Source organism: Kryptolebias marmoratus, linkage group LG6, assembly GCF_001649575.2.
Source record: "Kryptolebias marmoratus isolate JLee-2015 linkage group LG6, ASM164957v2, whole genome shotgun sequence".
Classification (NCBI taxonomy): Eukaryota; Metazoa; Chordata; class Actinopteri; order Cyprinodontiformes; family Rivulidae; genus Kryptolebias; species Kryptolebias marmoratus.
This window is the reverse complement of record NC_051435.1, coordinates 679,115-703,595: the sequence shown is the minus strand read 5'-3', so window position 1 is coordinate 703,595 and position 24,481 is coordinate 679,115. Positions and strand designations below refer to the sequence as shown.

Here is a 24,481-nt window from a genome sequence, read left to right as displayed (position 1 = left end):
CCCAGACCCAACAATTCAGAAGAGCTAAAAGCCACTATAGGCCCAACTAAATACTGAGTGCTGTACATGCTCATACTTTTCATGTTCATACTTTTCAGTTGGCCAACATTTCTATAAATCCTTTGTTTTTATTGGTCTTCAGTAATATTCTAATTTTCTGATATGATGAATTTGAGATTTGTCATTTGTAATCATCAAAATTAAACGAAATAAACATTTGAAATATATCAGTTTGTATGTAATGTATGAATATAATATACAAGTTTCACTTTTTAAATGGAATTACTGAAATCAATCTACTTTTTCATGATATTCTAATTTTATGACCAGCACCTGTACACCATGGCAGGATCTGTTGGCTGATACCTTAAATATAAAATAAAAAAAAAAAGTTGTAGTATGGTGTCTAATCTATTCAATTTGAACTGTGAACAATGTCCAACAAGCCATGGGTCAAACAACTTATTCTTCATCTGGTTTCCTGATGTTTGTTCTGTGACGGTTTGGTATGAACGCTCGTACCGTTACACCCCAACCCAACAGTGTTCGGATGCTGCTGATTGTGTGTTCTGAGACAAAGTTGGAGATAATTTGTTGCCTTACCTTTCTGAACGCCTCCTGGTGCCTGGACCGGTCCCTTGGTTTCATCTAATACAGAAGTACAGTTCAAAAAGTAGGTAATTAGTTACTCGTTATCAACAACATGAAGAGATAAGATTTTCATTTTTTTATTTTCAGGAAGACATTTAAATTCTGAAGCAGAAAGAGGATGACACCTCTGACAAAGAATAAAGATGAAGAGCAGAGTGGTTAAGAACCAGCTGATTTAGCTGGGTAACATAAAGAAAGCTTATTAAAACCATGAGAAGCTGTAAGGAAGTTTAGCTGAAGCATGCTTTGGACTACAGATGTTCAACATGAGAACACCAGCACAGCAGAGAGGGACGGTACAAGTCACAGGTCAAACTGACCCACATTAGTAAAGACATCTGCAGTGATGAAAGAAGATATAAAGAAGATGAAGAGGCCTTTAAGGACCTCTACCTGTAACTGGAGATATTTTTTCCACCACAGCTGGTTTCTTCTCTTCTGGAGCCACTTTGGGTGGTTCTTCAGCCTTAACGGCAGGCTGTGGCTTCGTCACTTAAATTAGAACAAAAGATGAACCTAAAGTTCAGGAAACATTTACTAAAACACACGTTCTTTCTCTCATATTGCTGTCTGGATACCTGGCATTGTTACTTCTTGTGGAGCAGTTTGTTTTTCAGGGACTTCAGGTCGTTTTGCAGCTTCAGGAACTTTTACAGCAGCTTTTGGTTTGGCCTCTTTAAAAAATAAAGAGGGGGAATCAACACAAAGACCTTAACAACCTGTTTATCTGAGAGCCTGAAGCCCAAAAACCAGATCTTGTGCTGTTATTCTGTTTAAGACCATTTTCTTTAAATTATTTTTAGTTTACTTTAATGGTCTTCTAAGATAGTTTCAAAGATTTAGATTTATTTAAGAGTGCATTCTTTTATGAATGCCTTCAGTAACAAACAGAAATAAAAAGCCGCGTACCTTCTTTAGGAGCAGCTGGCTTAGTTTCTTTGACTTGTGGTGGAGTCTCCTTGTCCTTTTTAGGAACTTGGAGATAAAACAACATGACAGTCAGACCCACATAAAGACTGAACACTGAACCACTCACACACAGAAAGATGACAAAGAAAAACCATCTGGAAGACCAAACAACCTCACCTTGCTGTTACCTGTAAAACATGTCTGACACAACAACCACAGAATTAGAAAGACGGTGAGGAAAAACCCAACATAAACTGTGCCGGTTTAGATAATCAATGAACTGACAGAATGACGGTTCGTCACAGTGAAAACAGTTTGTGCCCAAACAGGATGGGTGACTTGACATGGAAGAACCTCTGAAACAATGATGACGGAGCTATGGATCCCACAGAACGGTGATGTTTGGTGCTCAAATCAGAAACATGTGCTCAGTGACAGACTCCCCCTCTGTACCTCTGGAAGCTTCCTGAAAGAAGAGACCTTCGCTTGCTGCCTCAATCCTCTGGTCCTCTGGTTTTATAGCTTTCTGTTCTTGAGGAAGTAAGGATCGAATATGGTCTGATTCTTGAAGAAGTATGGGCCGGATATGGTCTGATTCTTGAAGTATGGGTTGAATATGGTCTGAGTCTTGAATTGTGGGTCGGATATGGTCTGACTCTTGAAGTATGGGTCGGATATGGTCTGAGTCTTGAAGTATGGGTCGGATATGGTCTGAGTCTTGAAGTATGGGTCGGATATGGTCTGAGTCTTGTAGTATGGGTCGGATATGGTCTGAGTCTTGTAGTATGGGTTGGATATGGTCTGGTTCTTGTTTCCGGCTGGTGGATGTTGATGTGTGTGTTGTGTAGCCAGAAGTCTTGACTTCGGTTTGATCTGTCACTGAAGGCTTAAAGACATCCTGGGATAAATGCAGTGTCTTCTCTCTTCTTGTTGGTGTGATTAACAACTGTTCTTTGTCTATGACTTTAGCAGACTTTGTTGTAATGTCCTGCTTTAATGGGACTGTGAAACTTTCTTTGATGGTATAATGTTCTTGTGTTTTATCTGATTCTTTACAGATAACTTCAGGTACAGATGGTACTGTACCTCTGCACAATCTGTGTTTGGTTTCTGCTCCTTCAGTTAGATGAACAGCAGCTGGATCAGTTTTTACTGTGACTGTATCGCCTGGCAGTGATTCAACCTTTGTCTCGCTCTTATTGACTTTAGTCTCTTGAATCTGATGTAGTGTTTCTATTTTATCTCCTGTGGATTTATCCCATTTTACAGAAATATCAACAGGTTTACAAATGGCCTTTTTTATTGTTGTGACCTGTTCGATCAGACCATCAGGTGGAATACGTCTCTGGGTAGTATCTGACAGATGCTTCCTGTTTGTAGTTGGTAGTTCTTCATATTTTATAGCTGTTCTAGATGTTTTTGAAGCCGTTTTATCTGTTTCCTGCTGCGTAGAGACTACATCTGGAGAAACTGTGTGTGGTATTACCTGAAAGCTTTCAGCCTGTCCTTCATCTGATTCCTGTTCCCTGACTTTAACTTTCTCACATGGTGGTGTAACATAATCTTTTGTCAGTATTTTTTTTGGTTGACTTCCTGTTTGTATTTCATCTCCAATAAATGATATTTTTTCAGTTGTTAACTGACCTTTGACCCCCTCCTCTGTAAGCCCCACCCCTCTGTCTGCTGACTCATGTTTTACTGATTTATACGTTTTAGTTCCTGTTGTTTCAGCGTCAGCCATCAGTTTGTCTGAAGCCATAAATCTTTGGAGAGTGTTTGATTTAAAGTGTCTGTCTTCAGCCAGGAGATATTTTTCTGAAGCGACCTCCATCACAGCACCAACAGAACCTCTCTCATATTGTTCCTGTTCTGTTTCAGGGGAAAATGAAGAAATCTGACCATATTCATCTTTAACGGTCTCTGTTTTTGACTGAACTTCCTGCTGGAGCGTTTTTGAATCTTTGTCCACCTTCTGACCTTCTAACATTTTGGATTTCTCAGACTGTTGGTCTCTGATTTTTGTCTCTGGAGCTCTGGGAGCTTCTGGTTCTGACTGGGATTGTTGTCCATCCTCTTTTAGTTGTTCAGGTGTTTTTTCTGTTTGATGTTTTGTCCTGACACGTTCAGGTATCAGGTCCTTTAAAGGTTCCTTATAGTCCACAGAAATGTGGTGAGGTGTAATAGTTTTTAATGACTCTTCAGGTCTGTCGTAACGCTGAAGTGTCTGTGATTCTTCATCTACGACTACCTGAGATCTTTCTGAAGCGACCTCCATCACCGGCGCCACAGAAAACTTTTGTTCCTGTTGTGTTTCAGCTCCATCAGATGGAAAAACATTTCCATATTCATGTTTTAAAACCACTGACCTGGACTGCTCAGCTGTGAGTTTTGTACTTTCCTCCAACCTTTGGTCTTCTTCTCTGTGAGCTTTTGATGTTTTTACTGGAACAACCTCTGATGTTTTATTAAACTTCGTCTGTCCGGCTGCTTCTTTCTTTTTAGAAATTATTTTGAATTCCTCTCTCTCCTTTGCCATATTTGTTTCTATAAAGTCCATTTCTGGTTCTTGTTGAATTTTTCTGTCCTCAGTTGGAAGAGTTGTCCTGGTTCTGTCCATCACATTGTTTGGATCTTTTTGGTTTTCCTCCTCTGCTCCTGAAATCCTTGCTCTAACTTCATATTTTTCTGGTTTGTCTTCAGTCTTGGTTTGTTTATCAGAGATTTGATTGGTGTTTAGTATCACAGGAGTTTTTGAAAATGATCTTTCAGGTAGTTTGACATTTCCATCTTTTACCTCCTTGGTTTGAATCTCTTCAGCTGATATTTGTTCTTTTTCTGGCCTTGTTGGTCCCATAGATGATGAAGATTTCTCAGTTTCAGCTTTTATTTCTTTGACCTTGTTACTTGTGTCCGATTTTTGGGGTTCATGGTGTGAACGTTTATCTGGCTTCTTGTCTTCTAAGTTGCTCTCAGGTCTAACTTTTTCCTGTCTCACTTTCTTCTCCTCATGAGGAGAATCTTGATCTATTTTGTCTTTCTTTGACAGAAAATCTTCAGTGGTTTTCACCAAAATAGCTTCTTTCGGACTGATGTCTGTTATTGTTGTTTCTTTGGTAATTATTCCAACTCGGGGGGATTTTTCCAGAACGTCGTCCTCTGATGAAGACTTTCCACAAATTAAATCACCTTCTTCTGGAGCTCTGCTTCCGGTTTGCTCCAGGACTTTTAGAGTTTTCGGTTTCTTTTTAACCCAGTTCTGTCTAAGGTCCTTAAGCTGATTATCTGTCTGCCATTCTGGATCTGTTCCAGGGTCTTGAAGTGAATTTGTTTTTTCAGCTTCCTCCTCCTGAACAGGAAGCACTGAAATCTGTTCTGCACGAGATGAAGTCAAACTGCCCGTGGCCGGTGCAGTCTGGATTTCTTCATGATGTTCTTTATCAGGCCCAGGTTCCTTTAAAGCATCAACATCCAGTTTGTTCTCTGGTTCCTGTTCAGTTTCTGCCTCTTTAATTAGATGTTCTCTGTCTGATACCAGGACTTCAGGGGACTGAATCTGTTCTGTTGGTTCTTCAGTTTTTGGTAACTTCTGCAACCTCTTCATCTTCATCAGTGGTCCTTTCTTTAAAGCATCCACATCCAGTTTGTTCTCTGGTTCCTGTTCAGTTTCTACCTCTTTAGTTAGATGTTCTTTATCTGATACTACGACTTCAGGGGACTGAACTTGTTCCTGTAGTTCTTCAGTTTTTGGTAACATCTGGAACCTCTTTGTCTTCATTGGTGTTCTTTCCTTTAAAGCATCAACATCCAGTTTGCTCTCTGGTTCCTGTTCAGTTTCTACCTCTTTAGTTAGATGTTCTTTATCTGATACTACGACTTCAGGGGACTGAACCTGTTCCTGTAGTTCTTCAGTTTTTGGTAACATCTGGAACCTCTTTGTCTTCATTGGTGTTCTTTCCTTTAAAGCATCAACATCCAGTTTGCTCTCTGGTTCCTGTTCAGTTTCTACCTCTTTAGTTAGATGTTCTTTATCTGATACTACGACTTCAGGGGACTGAACCTGTTCCTGTAGTTCTTCAGTTTTTGGTAACATCTGGAACCTCTTTGTCTTCATTGGTGTTCTTTCCTTTAAAGCATCAACATCCAGTTTGCTCTCTGGTTCCTGTTCAGTTTCTACCTCTTTAGTTAGATGTTCTTTATCTGATACTACGACTTCAGGGGACTGAACCTGTTCCTGTAGTTCTTCAGTTTTTGGTAACATCTGGAACCTCTTTGTCTTCATTGGTGTTCTTTCCTTTAAAGCATCAACATCCAGTTTGCTCTCTGGTTCCTGTTCAGTTTCTACCTCTTTAGTTAGATGTTCTTTATCTGATACTACGACTTCAGGGGACTGAACCTGTTCCTGTAGTTCTTCAGTTTTTGGTAACATCTGGAACCTCTTTGTCTTCATTGGTGTTCTTTCCTTTAAAGCATCAACATCCAGTTTGCTCTCTGGTTCCTGTTCAGTTTCTACCTCTTTAGTTAGATGTTCTTTATCTGATACTACGACTTCAGGGGACTGAACCTGTTCCTGTAGTTCTTCAGTTTTTGGTAACATCTGGAACCTCTTTGTCTTCATTGGTGTTCTTTCCTTTAAAGCATCAACATCCAGTATTTTCTTTGCTTCCTGTTCAGTTTCTGCCTCTTTAATAGTTAGATGTTCTTTATCTGAAACCTGGATTTTAAAAGACTGAACATGTTTCATTGGTTCTTCAGTCTTTGGTAACTTCTGAAACCTCCTTATCTTTATTGGTGTTCTTTCATTTAAAGCATCAACATCCAGTATTTTCTTTGCTTCCTGTTCAGTTTCTGCCTCTTTAATTAGATGTTCTCTGTCTGATACTAAAACTTCAGGGGACTGAATCTGTTCCTTTAGTTCTTCAGTCTTTGGTACCTTCTGGAACCTTTTCATTTTCATTAATGGTCCTTTCTTTAAAGCATCCACATCCAGTTTGTTCTCTGGTTCCTGTTTAGTTTCTACCTCTTTAATTAGATGTTCTCTGTCTGATACTAAAACCTTAGGGGACTGAATCTGTTCTGTTGGTTCTTCAGTCTTTGGTACCTTCTGGAACCTTTTCATCTTCATCAGTGGTCCTTTCTTTAAAGCATCAACATCCAGTATTTTCTTTAATTCATGTTCAGTTTTTGCACATTTAGTTAGATGTTTTTTATCTAAAACCTGGACTTTAAGTGATGGAACATGTTCCATTGGTTCTTCGGTCTTTGGTAACTTCTGGAACTTCTTCATCTTCATCAGTGGTCCTTTCTTTAAAGCATCAACATCCAGTTTGCTCTCTGGTTCCTGATCAGTTTCTACCTCTTTAATTAGATGCTCTTTATCTGATACTAAAACTTCAGGGGACTGAACATGTTTTATTGGTTCTTCAGTTTTTGGTAACTTCTGGAACCTCTTAGTCTTCATTGGTGTTCTTTCCTTTAAAGCATCCACATCCAGTGTTTTCTCTGGTTCCTGTTCAGTTTCTGCCTCTTTAATTAGATGTTCTCTGTCTGATACCAGGACTTCAGGGGACTGAACGTGTTCCTTTAGTTCTTCAGTCTTTGGTACCTTCTGGAACCTCTTCATCTTCATCAGTGGTCCTTTCTTTAAAGCATCAACATCCAGTTTGTTCTTTGGTTCCTGTTTAGTTTCTACCTCTTTAATTAGATGTTCTCTGTCTGATACTACGACTTCAGGGGACTGAACCTGTTCCTTTAGTTCTTCAGTCTTTGGTAACTTCTGCAACCTCATCTTCATCAGTGGTCCTTTCTTTGAAGCATCAACATCCAGTTTGCTCTCTGATTCCTGTTTAGTTTCTGTCACCTCAGTCAGAAGATGTTTTCTGTCTGAAAGTTCTTCTGTTGGTTCTCCAGTCTCTGGTAACTTCATGAGTGTTTGTTTTGTTGAAGTTCTGCCTTCAGGCTGAACCACTTCTTCGTTTCTGTGAAGCTTTTCTTGAGTTTCTTTCTCTACCAATGGTTCTTTAACATTAATGGTAAAAAAAGGAACATCTGAGACTTTGGTAAGGCCTGGTTCTCCTGGTTCTCCTGGTTCTCGTGGTGTTCTGTCTTTCTGAGTCTGATCTGGAACTGTGACTAACTTTGTTTCAGTTTTCTTGTCTGGTTTAGTTTTGGCTAACTTCTGTTTTTCCTTCAAAGACTCTTTGATTGCAGCTTTAGTTCCTCTGATTTCTGATAGGTTTTCTGGAAAACATTCGTCCTTCGTGAGTTGAACTGAATCTTCATCACGTTCTTTCAGCTTCTCATCTTTAGTTTGAGTTTTCTCTTTGCCTTCATGGGTTTTTATTCTGATTTGTTGCTCTGCAGCTTCTTTAGATGTTAAAGCATCTGCTGCAGACTCTGTTTCCTCCTTCGTGGGTTTAACTGAAACTTTTCTTTGGACTTGTTCTCGATTAGGCTTGATGTCTTTTGGAGCAGAAACTTTAAAGGTTTTATCTTTGACTATACTGATGTTTATCTGATTTATTGTCTCAGTTTTGAATGTTTCCTGATCAGCTGTTGGATGTTTTAGGATCAGTTCCTTCTGTTCGTCTTTAATGAAACTCATTATTTCAGATTTATCCTGAACTAAAGCTCTTTGTTTGTCCACAGCATCTTTAGTTTTTATTAATTTGTCCTTCCTGTCCTTTGCCGAAGCTTTTTGCACTTCACTGGTTGAAACTTCTCTGCCTCTGATTTCTGATGGTTTTTCAGGAGTTAATCCTGTTTCTTTAAGAGTTTCTTTCTTTATGTTTGTAACAGAAACTTTCTTCTCCTTTAGAGGAGAAACGTTTTGATCTTGATCTAAACTGGTTTCTCTTTGTTCCTGCTCAGGTGTCTGTGTAGAGGCATCAGATGTTTCTTTATGGACTTTTGGACGCTCTGAGATAAAATCATTAGAACTGTCACGTTTGTCAGCTTCACTGTGAGTTTTATCCTGAACTATGATGCTTTCTGTGTCTGCAGCCTCTTTAGTTTTAGGTGATTCCTTGAGAAAAACTTTCCCTAAAACATCTGAATCTTCAGGCACTGCAGGAAAACCACTTTCTTTGATTTGGCTGCGTTTGTCACAGTTTTTATCTTGTAAAGGTGATTGTGATGCAGAAACTTCTGTCTTTCTTTTTGAATCAACTCGAATGTTTTTGTCCTGAAGCTCAGCCTCGTCTTCATCATCTGTGACCATCTCATCAGACTTCAGTTTTTCTTGAACTTTAACAGGTTCAGAGAAAACATCGTCAGCTGTTTGAACCGTTTTAGATGTTTCTAATAGTTTCTTTTCTAAAGGTTTTCTGTCTGCCATAAAGGATGAATCTGTTCCTTTAACTGATAAGTTTCCTTCCTGTTTTATAAAACCTCCCTCTGAGGTATAACCAAAAACTGGTCTGACTGATGGTTCAGCTCTTGTTTTAGGACTCTGACCTTCTCTTGTTTCAGGTTTTTGTTTGGGAAACATATCAGATTTAGATTTATCCTCCTGAACTGCAGCAGGAATTATATTCTGATTTTTCTCTCCTATCATGGTGACCTTTTCTTTAATTTTAGGGATAAATTGAATTTTGGAGCCAGATGTCTTTAAACCATAAGTAACAGGTGTTTTCTTGTTATTGTCAGAACCTTCATCTGGTCTTTGGATGGAAGCCTCTTGTTGTGAGGCGATTCTATCTTTTTTAATTTGGTAAAACATGAAAGGTTTTGGTTCCGTTTCTTCTCTCTCCATGTCTTTTTCTGCCCAGGATCCTTTTTGTTTGTCCGGTAAAGGAGCGGTGAAAGATTTGAAAGGTTTGAAGAGAAAGCACCATGAGGCGGTGCCAAGAGATTAGAAAAACAAACATGTGGAGTTAAAAAAGACATGATAACTGGAGAGAAAATCAAAGGAGGAGTTCAGTTTGTGTACCTTTCTTCAGTTTGTCTCCTGTTTCAGCTGCAGGAGTTCTGACAGCCTCAGATTTCTCTTCAGTTTCTTGAAATATTCGATATTTATGGAAAAAAGAGGATAAACAACAAAGACATAAAAAAAGAGTTTTCATTTTAAAAAAGATGACCTAAATCAGGTGTCTGTGACGATGATGACACAACAAACAAAATGTGGAAGTGAAACAGCGCCCCCCGGTGGGGGCTGCAGAAAGAGTTCAACATAAAAACCATGCTGCGGCTTCTCTCTGGATACCTCTGGCTGCAGAAATCCTTTTCTTCTCCTTTGGTTCCAACAAGTCTGAAGGTTTTAGATCTTCAGAAACATCTCTGGACCTCTGGTGTTCAGAACCAGCCTTCTGTTGGATCTCCGTTGGTCTCCTGAGCTCGACATCTGTTACCGACTCTTCCTGCTGTTTGACCTCAAACGTTTCAGCAGAAACTTTTCTCTCTGGTTTCTCTCTAACGGATGTCTTCGGCTCGTCCTTTAAAGAGTCCGATATTAGAGTTTTTTTGGTTTGGATCTGCTTTGGTTTTCTTTCTGTTTCTTTGCTGTGTTTTTTCTCTGGAATAACTGCTAAGCTCTCATCAGGCTGCTGACTGATGAGCTCAACCTGTTTCTTTGTTTCTGTGCTGATAAAGGTTGGTTGGAATTTACTCGTCTCTGTCTCTGTCTCTGGTGGGACGTCTGTGACTAACTTCACCTCTGATTCGATCTTTAACACAAAAACCTCTTCAGATTTGTCGGCTGCAGGTTTTTCTTGCACCATAGGTGGTGCAGGTTCAGGTTCAGTTTCTGGGACTAAAACTAATTTTTCTTTCGTTTTTGGGATGATTCTCTGTTTCCTGAGGGAAGAGTCAGTAACAGATATCTGTCCTCTCAGTTCAGACCGTTGTTGCTGAATTTCTGTTACACTTAAGACATCTTGATCTTCATCCATCACATCCTCTTCCTCAGTGTGAGAAACTTCCTGTTGAACAGAATAAACTTCCTGTTTCCTCCGAGCTTCTCGCCTTTGCTCCATCAGGACAAGACGTGTTTCTGATTTTAAGAGTTGATGAAGAAGAGGCGTCATGTGGCGACGCCAAGAGGTGAGAACGAAACACAGAGACAAACGTTAGAGGGATTAATGCACAGATTAAATCAGATGATAATCCAGATTATCATCAGGAGTTAAAGATGAAGATCTGGTTAAAAGAAGAAAACATCTTTTTCTGTTCAGTACCTTCTTCAGGAGCTGAGACTATGGTCTCCTGATCTTTGGGACGGATCTTCTCGATCTTCTGAACTTCAGTTTCTTTGAAAGATTTGATCAGTTTTTAATCCAAGATGGCGAGCAAGAAGAAGATTATTATAGAAGAACAACATTAGACAGTTACACAGAAGCAGAACCTCAGAGAGGAACAGAAGGCAACAGTTCAGCACTTTTCAGATCTACTGAAGAACCATGAAAAGGTTCTGCTCATCGCTGGTGCCACACTTGTTCTGATGGTCTCAGAACCTTTTAGAAGAACTTGTTGGATGAATCAATCAGTTTCTGTCATTATTTGTCCCTGAAGAGGAGAACCTGTTAGATGTTGCTGTGACACCAGCTGAAGCAGAACCTTTGGTTTTTCTGACAGACTTCATAGTGATGAAGAGTGCTGCAGGAGAACTGTTGCTGAAGAAGAGTTTAGGTTTGTGTCAGAGGTACCTTTAGAAGCAGGTTCTTCTGACGCCCGTTTAGCTTCAACCTTCTCAGGTGTTTTAACAGAAACCTTTTCTGCCACAGAGATCTTCTCTGGTTGTTTCTTTTCAAGTTTTACCTCTTCAGGCTTCACTGGGACTTTTTCAGCTGGCTTCTTCTTCTCCTCAGCCTCCTTCTGAGGAATTTTATCAGGTTTCCTCTGAGGAGGAACCTTCTCCTCCACTTTGTCTTGAAGCTTCTCTGGGATCTTCACAGTCACCTCCTGTTTCTTCTCAGGTGTCACTACCTTATCTGGGATCCTCTCAGGAGGTTTTTCCTTCACCTCAGGTTTCCCTGCAGGTTTTCTGGCAGGTTCTGGTTCAGGTTTGGTCTCCAGCACAACCACCTCCTCAGAGACCTTCAGAGGTACTTTTTGGGGCATCTCTTCAGGTTTCTGTTTGGGCTTCAAAGCTTTAAGAGGGTTTGACACAGAAACATGCAGAAGACGTGACTAAAAAGAAGAGAGGAATGTGCTGACGCACACGTTAAAGACAGGAGGCAAAACGTCTCAGCGATAGAAGAGGTTAGTGTTCTGAGCTGAACAGACATTAAGATGATTCACTGGGATTTTTATCAAACCAAATCTGGACCAGAGGAACCTTTCTGACACCTTTATTGAGTCTTATAGAAATCTGATCACTTCTACACACATCTGTTACTAAGAAAGAGTACCTTTGTCTTTGGGAGCTGGTTCTTCTTTGGGAGGAACCTCTCCACGTTCGGCTTTCTTGGCTTTTGGAGGCTCCGGGACTTTTTCCTCCACAGGAACTTTAAAGAGTTTCATTCAGAAACATTAGAGGCTTTCGAGAGTCAGAGAGGAAAGAGTAAACAAGACAACGTCCAACAACACAACGTCCAACCAACACAACATTTAACAACACAACGTCCAACAACACAACGCTCAACTAACATCAAGACAGAAAAAAACAAAAGATAGGGCATAAAACAAACATGAGATGGATGAGAGACAGACTAGAGACAGACGTGAGATAAATGCTAGACAAACAGAAAAATGTTAGAAGAACATGAATATCAATGAGACAAACAGACAGATGTTTGACGCTGGACAGTCAGACAAACACTGAGAAGATGTTGGACAGACATTTGACAGATGCTAGATAAAAGTTCAATGTTGGACAAACATCAGATGCTGAACAGAAGCTGGACAGAGACATACTAGACAGATGTTAGATGGATGTAAGACATTGGACAGACAACACATAGACAGTAGATAAATGATGGCTAGGCGTTAGACAAATGTAAGACAAATGTTAGACGACAGATGAATGTTAGATGGACATCAGGCAGAAAGACAAATGTTAGTCAAATACTAGATGCCAGACATCAGACAGATGTTAGAGGGATATTAGATATTGGACAGATGCTGGACAGATAGACAAGTGTTAGATGTTGGACAGACGTTAAACATTAGAGACTGGATAGACACTGGACAGATGTTGAACAAACATTAAATGAACTTTAAATAGATGTTGGACAGATGTTGGTTAGACCTAATCTAGATGTTGGACAGACATTAGACTCTGGACTGATGCTGAACAGATGTTAGACCAACTCAGAAGAGTCGAAGAGGTTAATCTTTGATTAACTTCAGATACCTTTAACTGGTTTCTTCTTTGGTTCTTCTGCTTCTTTCTGAACCTTCTGTGGGACAGGAGGAGGGGGAGGAGGTGGAGGAGGTGGAGGAGGAGCCACCACCTTCTTCTTTGGTTCTTCTGGAACTTTAAAAGAACACGGCACCGGTTTTAAGATGTGAGTTCTACCCACAGAGACAGTCAGCAGATCCTGCTGCTGCTCTTTAAGACTCAGATTAAGACTTTAAAAGGTTTATAAGACACAAACAGAACCGATCACAGATCAGTTTCTGGGTTACAGGATCCAGAAGTTTGTTAGAAGAACCATTAGAACTGAACAGACACATGAAGATCACCCAGCACTCATGGACAGAGGAGTTAGAATAGGACGGTGAAGAAAAACCCCAGCCACAGATGTTTTGTACCTTTTCTCTCAGGTTCCTTTAGTACTGGTGCTGGTTCTGGTTTTTGAACTGAAGGTTCAGGCTTTGTGATGGGAGGCTCAGGTTTACGAACTTCTGGTTTTGTTTTCTCTGGTTCTACCTTTGGTTTGGGGGCTTCTGGTTGTGGCTTGGTTACTGCCGGTTCTGGTTTGGTCTTTGGAGCCTCTTTGGGGGCTTAAAGTGACATTCAGATAGTTTTGGATCAAACACAAGCGGTCAGGACCGCTAAAGATTCGCTTCAATACATGAAGCTAAAAAACACAGTTTATGCTTCAGGAAGAGAAAGAATCGGACCTGAAACAGAACACAAACAGAACAGAATTACCTTTGGATGGAGGAGCCACCGGTGTCACTTCTGGTTCTGCCTTTGGAGCCGCAGTAGGTTTGGGCTTGGGTTCTGGTTCTGCCTTGGGAGCTGGAGCAGGTTTGGGCTTGGGTTCTGGTTCTGCCTTGGGAGGTGGAGCAGGTTTAGGCTTTGGTTCTGGTTCTGCCTTTGGCGGTGCTGCAGGTTTAGGCTTTGGTTCTGGTTCTGCCTTGGGCGGTGCTGCAGGTTTAGGCTTTGGTTCTGGTTCTACCTTCGGCTCAGCTTGGGGCACCACCTTTTTGGGTTCTGCTGGAACCTGAGGTTTGGGCTCATCTTCAACACAAACATGAGCTGATGTTAGCATCTAAAGAGCATCAAGAAGTTCTTGAATGGATATGAAGATAAAGACTGAAGAAGAATAAGATTATCAGCAGTCTGACATAAAAACAGACAAAGTCTAAACAGAACCAAACAGAACCAAAGGAAGGTTTGAACTACAGACCCCAGAACACAGAGAAGAAAGACAAACCTTTTGTTGGCAGCTGGGTTTTCTCAGCAGGCGGCGGGGGAGCAAAAAACGGCTTCTTCACCGTCTCTGGTTCTGGACACGTTAAAACAAAATCAACTCAAAGAACTGAAGCACAACCGGACAAGCCCACAGATACCGTGAAGGTAAGGACATGGATATGAAATAAAGAAAATGCTCAGCAGGAAGATGATACCTTTGGGAGCTGGAGCTTCCTTCTTCTCCGGGACTGAAACTACTGGAACCTTTTCCTCCACTGGCTCCCTGACCTCCAGTTCTTTAAAAAGAAAAATAAATGACTTCATTATTGACCACAGCTGAAGGAACCCAGAAACCACCAGATGGATCCATCACTGAAGGTGTTCGTACCTCTGTGAGGTGTAGGTTCTTCTACAGCTGCTGCCGGCTTCTCTTTAAGCTTCTTCTCAACTTTGGGATTTAAAAAACATCAAAGATGTGAGCGATCAGATTCAAGCAGGAGATAAAGAGCTAGAGGCCACTGCAGCAGATCATTTACCAGCAGCTCAGTAACACAAAAACACTTTTCTTCTCCTGGCTGCTGCCTTCAGAGGAGCCTCAGAGACCTTGGTCTACATGAAGACCTTCAGGGATCAGGACTGAGACCAGAGTCTGCCTGACTGAAGATCTTCTTCTCTGCTACCTTCAGAGGAGCCTCAGAGACCGTGGTCTACATGAAGACCTTCAGGGATCAGGACTGAGACCAGAGCCTGTCTGACTGAAGATCTTCTTCTCTGCTGCCATTAGAGGAGCCTCAGAGACCTTGGTCTACATGTAGACCTTCAGGGATCAGGACTGAGACCAGAGTCTGCCTGACTGAAGATCTTCTTCTCTGCTACCTTCAGAGGAGCCTCAGAGACCTTGGTCTACATGAAGACCTTCAGGGATCAGGACTGAGACCAGAGTCTGTCTGACTGAAGATCTTCTTCTCTGCTGCCATTAGAGGAGCCTCAGAGACCGTGGTCTACATGTAGACCTTCAGGGATCAGGACTGAGACCAGAGTCTGTCTGACTGAAGATCTTCTCTGCTGCCTTCAGAGGATCATCTACCTCCATCTTCCAGCATCTTCCCGCTCTACACCCAGCAGCCTTCTCTCTGCTCTTCTTCTGTTCCTCCCTGCAGCTCCATATTCAACATCCTTTGTCCAATATGTCCACTGTCCCTCCTCTGCATGTCCACACCTTCTTAGCCTTGATTCAAAAACTTTGTCATCTTCATCTCCACTGTCTCCAAACCCAGCATGGTAGCAGGTCTCACTTCCATCTTAAAAACCCTCCCTTTCTGTCTCCTGCAGCTGTCCTTCTGACGCTTGTCTCCACCCACTCCACCCTGCTGCTGTTTCTTCTTCTCCTCTCTGGTGTTCTGCTCGGTGCTTTGGATGGTGGCCTAGGAACCTAAACTCATCCACCTCCACTCCGTTCCACCTGCCTCTCTGTTAGAACACACCTTTACCTCTTTCAGCTGCTCCCTACCCTCACTACAGTTGTTGTCTGAAACATCACAGTCAGTGAGGACTCCTGCCTGACCTCACATCTACAGATAAAAAACTAAAGGGTCAAATGTTATAATCCAGACGAACAGATGAGTTTAGGACGTTTAGCTGCACACATCTTACCTTTAGTCGGGAGTTCCTCCCTCAGCTCTACTGTCTTGGTCTCCACTTTCTCCTCAACAGCAACTCTGGCAGCTGAAACACACCAAGGACCAAGACAGAGATCATCAGCACCGTCTAAAAACAATCATGATGCCGAGAAACCGTTTGTTGTTAAAAAAATCTGCCTGATCTAAAACTTGAAGCCAAAACGAATCTGCCCTCAGAACAGATTGAAAGAGTAAAAAGAGGTTAATAAAGATGAGTCCGAATAAATGGGTGATACCTTGGATCTCTGAAACCTGCTGTGTTATCGTCTCCTCCGTCCAGCTCTGAACCTCCACTGAAGGTAAAAGCACCACAGAAAAGAAACACACGTTCACTACAAACACTCTTCCTGCTTTTTAATAGGATCTTAAAATGATAACAGCTGATTTCATCCAGAAGCAGACAAACACCTTCTGCACATTTAAACTTTAAAGATGTAAAAAACAAGAAGTCTGAAGGTCAGAGAGTGAGAAGAAGATGGAGGTTAAAGACTAAAAGAAGAAATCCTGACAAGAAGACGAAGGAATCAGTCACATGCTTCAATCAGCCGAGCTGAAATCAACCAACGAGATCTGTTAGTAAAAATAAAGATGAAGCCCTCAGATGTGAAGAATTAAGATTCAGGATTTAGGAATAAATGATCAGGTGTTTTTAATCCTGTTTAGTTTTTGAGTTGAGGTTTGAAAGCAGCTGTTTATCCAGATGTGCTCAGATGTTTGGATGAAGATGAAGAGGAATTGTACCTTTCTGCTGCACCTCCTCTTCGTACTGATATGAATATTCAGCGGATTCTTGTGGAGAAAAACAGAAACATTTAGCTCTTGTTTTTAATTAAATTAACAGGACAGCAGAATAGAACACTTGTTCTTTGTTGTGTTTTTGACTATAAATGTTTTTGGGTGAACTTGTATTAGTCGATATGTTTTATTGGGTTAAAGGATAAAAATAGGAAATACCTCTGTGTTCCATCTTTTCTTCAAACTGATAGAATTCAGTCGATTCTTTAAAAGACAAACACCTGTTAGCTCTGAGGCTTTGGTTGGAATGTCTGTCATGTCAGTAAAAACCCGATCTTACCTTGGATCTCCACTGATGAGGGCACCTCAGGCCTCAGAACCGAGGAGTCCGGAAAATCTACAGAACATCCAACACGGTTCAGAACTTTATTCTACTTGAACAGAAGAACTAAAATGATCAGAAATGATCTGCACTGAAAGCTGTAATAATTAGTCTTCTGGGGTCCTCGGGGGGGTTCTACAAAGTTTTCGTTTTGAAACCCTGCACTTTGCCAGACTCAAATTTTCATTTTTTCTGTGGATTTTTGACTCATTTTTTAGGTCAGAGGTAAAAATAGTCTTTTAACATGTTGTTAACCGTTTCGTACCTGTGGATCAGAGGTGGGCTTTAATTTGGGGACGTATGATTATTGTTTAAACTTTGATTATTTGTTCAAGAAGATATTCCAACCTTTGTTTTATAAAAAGAAGTGACTCACCTGTTGGCACCATTGCCAATTCGATCTCTGTAAAAAGAATAAAGTTTGTGTTAAACTCTGAACCAGCAGGAAGCTGAACAGAAGCACAGAAGGTGCAGCCTGACTAAAAACTGTACCTTTGGCAGATAAATAAAGCTCAGCTGTGCTCTTAGCCTCTCCTCTGGGCTCCAACCTCACAATGACTGAGTACACGCCTACATGGGATTAGTAATGAACACTCAGGTCACAGAGAACAGCAAGAGGAGAAAATCTGCAGGGCTGTGAGGCGGCCTCTGGGGCTCAACGCAGCTCTACACACCTTCGTCTTCGATGGTCACATTTCGGATGACCATGAAATGTCTTCGGCCCTCACTTCTGAAGTTGTACTTAATGCTTTCTTTCAGTTCCCAGGTGTCTTTGTACCATGAAACGATCGCGTTGTCGAAGGACACCTCGCACTCAAAGGTGGCCGACTGCAGTTCGTGGACTTCGATGTTGTGAATGCGTTTGGTGAAATGAATTTGTTCAGCTAAAACAGATACAGATGTGAATGGGTAAACGGGACAATACCTGTCAGATTTTCTCTCTAACACAACATCCACACGGTTAGAAATGACCATCAGATGAAAGTTCATGGGTCGTTAGGATGACTGGTTGCTGGGGGATGATGGAGTCGACGTAAGAAGACAAAAACTGAGACGATGGAGGACTTTTTTTCAAGATGACGGTGAAGAATATTAAGAAAACGAGAACACATCCAAGAAGAAAGTGAAAAAAGAGATGAAATCTGATGAGTTTTAAAGAGGTTAGTAATCCAGCACGTCTACAGGAAGGTTTCCAGGTACGAACCTTCCACCCTGAGCTCCGCCGAGGACTCCAGGTGTCGGTACCTGCAGGAGTATCTGCCCTGGTCTTCGGGCTTCAGGTCTCGGATCAGAAGCTTCTGAACCTTGTGTTTCACCTCAGATGAGTACCTGCCCTTCATCTCTAACTGCAGGTCGTTTTTAAACCACTGAGCCTGAACGTTAGGAACGGACAACTGACATGACAGCGTGCACGGCTGGCCCTCCTTACCCGAAGTGTCCTGCAGGTGCTTCTCCACCTCCACCTCTGAAACACAAACAGGAAGAGAGGGACATTCACTTTCTGACTTTCAGAGTAAAGGTCACATCCTTATTTTCTGTTTTTAGTTTCTTCTGTTTGTTCAGCTCATGGAGGAGATGGGTACGAGGACTTCAGGGACTTGGAACACCTGTACTTTTTAAAGTATTTACCGTTATTGGTTTCAATAAAATGAATAGACATTTTAGCTACTTTAAACTTATAAGTTTATCTTTTTTTTTCTGTTTACAGAAAACACTTTTTGTTTCAGAGTTTTCAGATTTCTCAGCAGGTCTTCAGTGGCCACAGCGTGATTTGGTGTCGGTACTGACGGTACTGACCCGTGACAGTGAGCTTGGCGCTGGAGATGTGCGGCCCACACACCACCCGGTAGTTGCCCTGGTCTGACGGCTGACACCTCTTGATTTTGAGCAGGTGGAGGTCGTCGCTGATGCTGATGTGGTATTTGTCTCCGGTGTCCAGTTTCTGCGTGCCCTTGTACCAGGACAGCGTGATCTCTGGGTAGTTGATCTTGAGCTCGCACTTGAACTCCGCGTCCTCGTGGGTAAAGACAGACTGGTTGGAGATGTCTGTCACTACAGTGACGGGCTGTGACAGGAAGAGAGGTCCAGGTTACTGACAGAAGCAAGGCTCTTTATTCCTGTTGAACAGCTTTTATTCTAACTTTTAATGAATGAACCCCAAACAAAAGATGAAGGAAGCACCACAGTTTTTTACTGTGACCCTCAGAGACCTTGGTACTCAATGACTTTAACAGGTCCACATGAATGAGGACTGAAACCACAGAGTCTGACTGACTGAAGACCTTCTTCCAGCTGCTTCACCACCAATCATCTGCCTCCATCTCCATCTATCCCAGCATGCTCCTGTGTCACTCCAACCTTCTGCAGATCCTCCTTCACCACATCCATCAACCTTCTCTCTGCTCTTCCTCTGTTCCTCCTCCCTGTAGCTCCATATTCACCATCCTTTGTCCAATAAGTCCACTGTCCCTCCTCTAGACACGTCCAAACCATCTCACCCTCTCTAACGTGTCCTGCAGCTGTCCTGACACTCGTCTCCACTTCAGTCCATCTTTACTGTTCCACCTGTCTCCGTCTCATTCACACACATGGATTCTGTGTTTCATTCATTCTGTCTCCAGAGTCGACCTCCACCTCTCCAGGCTCTCTTCCACCTGCTCCCTACTCTCACTACAGATGTTGTTTGTCTGTGGAGACTCCTGCCTGTTCTCATCTGACTAACTGATTGGTTGGGTTTAACCGTGACCTCTTCCTGACCTCTGTCCTCTCCATCCTCTTCTGCAGGTCGGCCACCAGTCGAGCCATGTCCTCATCAGACTCTCTGTCTCCACGTTCCATTTCCTGTCAACGGCAGCAGAAATGTTACTCAGCTCTACAAACACAAACATGGAGGCCTGAAGGGGTGGGGCCTCACCGGTCTTCCACTTTCTTCAGCCTTTTCTTTCTTAAGCTGCTCGATGGCCTGCAGCAGACCTCTGTAGTCGGTGATGCCGTACATTCGGGCATATTTCTCGTACTCTTTGGGGTCTACGTTTCTCAGCAGCTCAACAATGTCAATGTCCTTTTCCTCTTGTGGACTCTTCTGCTTTGATGGTGTCCTGAGGAAAACGAGACATCAGGAGGTTAGAAAGATGGAGACTCCGACTGAGGAAGAAAATGAGTCTTTTATCAGATAAACTCACTTCTTCAGTTTAGCTCGGAGGTCTCCTTCGAGCTGCGGTGCTACTTTCTTATCGCCCACATGCATGTCTGCGCTGCACTCGATCTCTCCGTGCTTATTGGAGGCCACACAGCGGTACTGACCCGAGTCCGACTTGGTCACCTCTTTGATCTCCAGCTTGGCCTCCTGACCCTTCTGCTCAATGGAGATGCGGCCGCCGTGTGTGAGCTGGCGCCATTTTCCCTTCATCCACTTCACACTGGGGATGGGGTCCCCGCCCACCTTGGCGATGAAGGTGGCGGTTCCCTCTGTGGACGGCCAGGCAGACAGTGAGGACAGGAACTGCAAATGTTTGAAAGTTTTCTCTCCATGCTCAGGGTCTTACTCTCTGTGACGTGGGCAGCTTTAGGCTCCTCGATGAAGAACAGGTTCTCCAGTTTTTTGGTCGGAGCTGCTGCAGGAGCTTCAGCAGGAGGTGGAGCTGCTCCTGGTTTCTCTGAAACGCAACAAAACAACCAAACATGATAACTTCTCTTTCACAAACACTATAAAATACTGTTTAACATGGACTTCCAGTGATGTGAAAAATCTTAGAAGCTGTCCAGGTTTCACCTCTGACAGTGATTTTGGCCTTGCTGAACTCGCTGCCAGCCTCGTTGGTAGCCTTGCAGAGGTAATCGCCGGCATCGTGTTTGGAGACCGAGCTGATTTCCACACAAGCCGTCCCCTCAGAGAAGCTGATCCTGGTGCTGCCAGCTGATGTGAGCTCCCTCCTGTCCTTCATCCACTGGATCTTCAGAGGAGGAGATCCGCAGACGTGACACCTGAGGCTCAGTCTGTCGCCTTCGTCTACTGTCACCGGTTTGAGCGGGACATCAAACACCGGAGGCTTCTTGGCTTCTGCAGAGGACACAAAACAGGTGGATCTCAGGTGGGTCCAGGGTGGACTGGCATACGGGTGGGCTGGTGGTTCAGCCCGTGGAAGTGTAGCCACGAGGCACGCTCTTGTTTTGTGGCACCACAATGCCTCAAAAGCCTTCTCTATCAAACACGATGAGAGGTCAGATGCCGCTGCTGGCAGCAGCACAAGCGAGGTTAGCATTGTTTGATATTTTTTATTTAGTAATTTTTTACCAGGGTCAAAACAAAAAAACAGACAAATCACAAAAACACAATCTGGAAAAAAACCAACAACTAACAACCAGAAACTAAAACTCTCAGCAGAGACTGAAAACAACCCAACCCACACAGACCAGAACAGACTGAGGGAAAAGATGCTGAATGAGAAAACAACAAAAATCAGATTAAAAAAAGAGAAAATGACAACCAACACTGACCAGAAATAAAAGCCAAAGATCACATTAAGAACAACGACTGACAGACTGGAAACTAAAACCACAACAAGTGACCTGACAAACCACACCTGGACCAGATCCAATCAACACCAAACAAACAACAAATGATCCAGTAGAAGTTGAGGAGCAGACATTTTGATGGAGGATGGAAAGTTCAGGTTTCCCTGAAACATTTTTTTGTCTTTCTTTCAACAAAATAAATGAACTTCACCGTTTTTAGAACAGGAAGTTAGATTCTGCTGAGAAACTTTCTGACTCATCAGTTTGTCATCAAACTGTTCCTGCTGTGAGTGACCTTTGACCTTTCAACCTACCGAGTATGCCCACAGTGACGTCGCAGGAGGTTCTTCCTGCTTCGTTGGAGGCCTGGCAGGAGTACCTGCCGCTGTCCGACACCTGGCTGCTCTTAATGCACAGAACCGCCACGTTACTCTTGAAGCTGATGTCATATTTGTCTGAAAGGAGGATCTCCTTGTCGTCTTTGAACCAGCTGACCGACATGGGCTGAGATCCAGTGACTCGGCCCTCGATTTTCACCAGTTTGCCCTCCGTGTCCTCGATGTGCTCTGAGGGCTTTTTGGTGAACACCGGAGGATTTTTGCGCTCTGAAATCAGGAGCAGAAAGAAACCTTGAAGTGGTTTTCTCACCTTCAGATGGTTTTAGAAGCGAACTTGGATTAAATACCTTTAACAGTGATATCAGCTGAACACGAGTCCTTCCCCATGTCATTAGAAACATGGCAGAAATATTTTCCTGTGTCAGCTTTATCTGCCTTCAGAATGCTCAGGTGGGGAGTGTTATCCACACAGCTGAGCTTATAGTTTCCACCAGAGCGAATATCTTTATGGTCTTTGGACCATGTGACTTTAATGGGGGCGGAGCCAGTCATGTGACACTCCAGTTCAATGCTGTCGCCCACTGTCACCTCGAGAGGCGACAACTTCCTGTCAAAGACCGGAGCGTATCTGGGTTCTGCGGAGCCGTGAAGAAACAAGAACTCTTTAGAGGGAAACATCTTAACAGTATGAGACAGGTCCGGAAGCTGCTCTGAGGTCAGCAAACAGAACCAGGTACCAGCACAGACCTTGCATGGTGAGTTTAGCTCTGCAGGAAGCTGAGCCCACGCTGTTGGTGGCCACGCAGGTGTATTCTCCTGAATGCCTCATCTCTCCACAGCCGATCTGCAGCACAGCTGTGTTGTCGTCGTACATCATGGAGAACTCGCCCCCTTCAGTCAGAGGCTCGCCGTCTTTCAGCCACGACACCTCGATGGGTGACGAACCGGCAACGCGGCACTCAAATCGGACCGCCTGGCCCTCCGTCTCCTGAAGGCTAGTGATCTTCTTGGGGAAGGACGGCGGCGTTTTTGCCTCTGAGGGAATCAAACACTCAACAGTGACTCAAACCAGAAAAGATCAAACTGTATAAAGAAAAAAAACATTTATTTATTTTAGAGTGAAGAAAAACCAGGTGTTACCCAGCACATTCAGTCTGCAGGTGGAGGAGGAAGACCCAATCTTGTTCTCTGCCTTGCAGGTGTACTCCCCGATGTCAGCTTTGGTGGCTTTGCTGAGCTTCAAACAGGCCACGCCCTTCGAGTACTCCAGCTTACAGGTAGGACTGGACCGGACTTTACCATCAGCCTTGAACCAGGACACCTTGATCTCAGGTGTGCCCGCCACTTGACACTTCAGACACACAGCATCACCTGCCGTCACCTCCATGGGCTCCAGAGATTCCACAAAGTATGGAGGCTCTGTTGACACAAAACCATGAGAGTGATGACACCTGCTGTTCAGAGGCAGTACTGCACTGTGTTCCTGTGGCTTATTAGAAAGGAATTTCTTTTCACAGCTGTCTTCAGTATAAACCTCATTTGAATGTAGAGTCCCATTTCAAGAGAAATCAGCAGAAGGACTCACCCAGGATAGACACAACGGCCTCGCTTGTGTCTTTTCCAGCGTCGTTGGACACTTGGCAGCAGTACGTCCCCGCAGCCTCCTTGTCGTCAGTGCTGAGACACTCCAGGATGCAGGAGCTTTCTGTTGTGGTGATGTTGTATTTGTATGAAGCAAAGATCTGCTGGCCATCTTTGAACCAGCTCACTGTGATCTTTGGCGTTCCAGTGTAGGAACACTCCAGGGTCAAAGGTCGGCCCTTTTCCACCGACACGTCCTTCAGCTTCTTAGAGAAGGCTGCCGGCTCTGAGACACAAAAACAAACATTATTCAGTCTGAACATTTCTGTGAACCAACCTTGTTACTGAAAACCTGCTGTCCAATGACTGGTCAGGATCCCTACTCACCTCCATTATTTACCATGTTTAGGTTCTGCATGTACCAGGACTGACTGGTACCACCAAACCCAATCATATTTCTACAGTTTTAACTTCTCTCTACAGTTTAAAATTGTTTATATAATCCTGACAACCTTTACTGGCTGAGCTCTGATTGTTCCCTCTCACTACAGAAGAACTGTTGGCTCCGCTTGTAGTTTACAGGTCCAGACCTGAACCCAAAGGATCTGTCTGCCCCTCAGACAGAACCAACAGCCCTGTTTCCTGTCAGACTGACCTTTGACAGAACCCTGTTTCCTGTCAGACTGCCTTTGACGGAGCCCTGTTTCCTGTCAGACTGATCTGTGACAGAACCCTGTTTCCTGTCAGACTGACCTTTGACAGAACCCTGTTTCCTGTCAGACTGACCTTTGACGGAACCCTGTTTCCTGTCAGACTGACCTTTGACAGAACTGTTTCCTGTCAGACTGACCTTTGACAGAACCCTGTTTCCTGTCAGACTGACCGTTGACAGAACTCTGTTTCCTGTCAGACTGACCTTTGACAGAACCCTGTTTCCTGTCAGACTGACCTTTGACAGAACCCTGTTTCCTGTCAGACTGACCTTTGACGGAGCCCTGTTTCCTGTCAGACTGATCTGTGACAGAACTGTTTCCTGTCAGACTGATCTGTGACAGAACTGTTTCCTGTCAGACTGATCTGTGACAGAACCCTGTTTCCTGTCAGACTGATCTGTGACAGAACTGTTTCCTGTCAGACTGACCTTTGACAGAACCCTGTTTCCTGTCAGACTGAC

The 24,481-nt window shown here is 43.1% G+C and overlaps 2 protein-coding genes across 7 annotated transcripts in view; both read right to left on the bottom strand.

The window, feature by feature from the left end:
• Positions 1-24,481, bottom strand: part of ttn.2 (titin, tandem duplicate 2) — a 184,200-nt gene that overhangs the window by 110,969 nt on the left and 48,750 nt on the right. For 2 of the 6 annotated variants that reach the window (XM_037976000.1, XM_037976002.1), the window contains exons 30-54: positions 23,312-23,593; positions 22,867-23,145; positions 22,474-22,761; positions 22,074-22,361; positions 21,703-21,993; positions 20,646-20,933; positions 20,419-20,529; positions 20,056-20,341; positions 19,788-19,971; positions 19,631-19,714; positions 18,671-18,938; positions 18,078-18,338; positions 17,548-17,757; positions 17,366-17,443; positions 17,250-17,276; positions 16,832-16,888; positions 16,711-16,755; positions 16,498-16,545; positions 15,993-16,049; positions 15,731-15,802; positions 14,466-14,525; positions 14,293-14,373; positions 14,100-14,171; positions 13,592-13,903; positions 604-648 (exon numbers count right to left, since the gene is read on the bottom strand). In XM_037976000.1, the coding sequence (XP_037831928.1) occupies positions 604-648; positions 13,592-13,903; positions 14,100-14,171; positions 14,293-14,373; positions 14,466-14,525; positions 15,731-15,802; positions 15,993-16,049; positions 16,498-16,545; positions 16,711-16,755; positions 16,832-16,888; positions 17,250-17,276; positions 17,366-17,443; positions 17,548-17,757; positions 18,078-18,338; positions 18,671-18,938; positions 19,631-19,714; positions 19,788-19,971; positions 20,056-20,341; positions 20,419-20,529; positions 20,646-20,933; positions 21,703-21,993; positions 22,074-22,361; positions 22,474-22,761; positions 22,867-23,145; positions 23,312-23,593 (4,074 nt within the window). Of the gene's footprint in view, positions 1-603; positions 649-1,044; positions 1,144-1,229; positions 1,326-1,560; positions 1,627-9,487; positions 9,554-9,760; positions 10,547-10,730; positions 10,803-11,198; positions 11,643-11,903; positions 12,000-12,847; positions 12,971-13,248; positions 13,441-13,591; positions 13,904-14,099; positions 14,172-14,292; positions 14,374-14,465; positions 14,526-15,730; positions 15,803-15,992; positions 16,050-16,497; positions 16,546-16,710; positions 16,756-16,831; positions 16,889-17,249; positions 17,277-17,365; positions 17,444-17,547; positions 17,758-18,077; positions 18,339-18,670; positions 18,939-19,630; positions 19,715-19,787; positions 19,972-20,055; positions 20,342-20,418; positions 20,530-20,645; positions 20,934-21,702; positions 21,994-22,073; positions 22,362-22,473; positions 22,762-22,866; positions 23,146-23,311; positions 23,594-24,481 lie in introns of all 6 variants that reach the window. The other 4 variants (XM_037976001.1, XM_037976003.1, XM_037975998.1 and 1 more) reach the window with 3 other exon arrangements.
• On the bottom strand, positions 1,650-9,478 carry LOC119617095 (titin-like). Its single transcript, XM_037976004.1, has one exon. The coding sequence runs from the start codon at positions 9,308-9,310 to the stop codon at positions 1,970-1,972; it is 7,341 nt and encodes a 2,446-aa protein (XP_037831932.1). The 5' UTR covers positions 9,311-9,478; the 3' UTR covers positions 1,650-1,969.

Bases quoted from the DNA above. Each gene is read 5' to 3' on its own strand.
- LOC119617095 (XM_037976004.1), bottom strand. From the start codon at position 9,310: ATGGAGAGAGAAGAAACGGAACCAAAACCTTTCATGTTTTACCAAATT.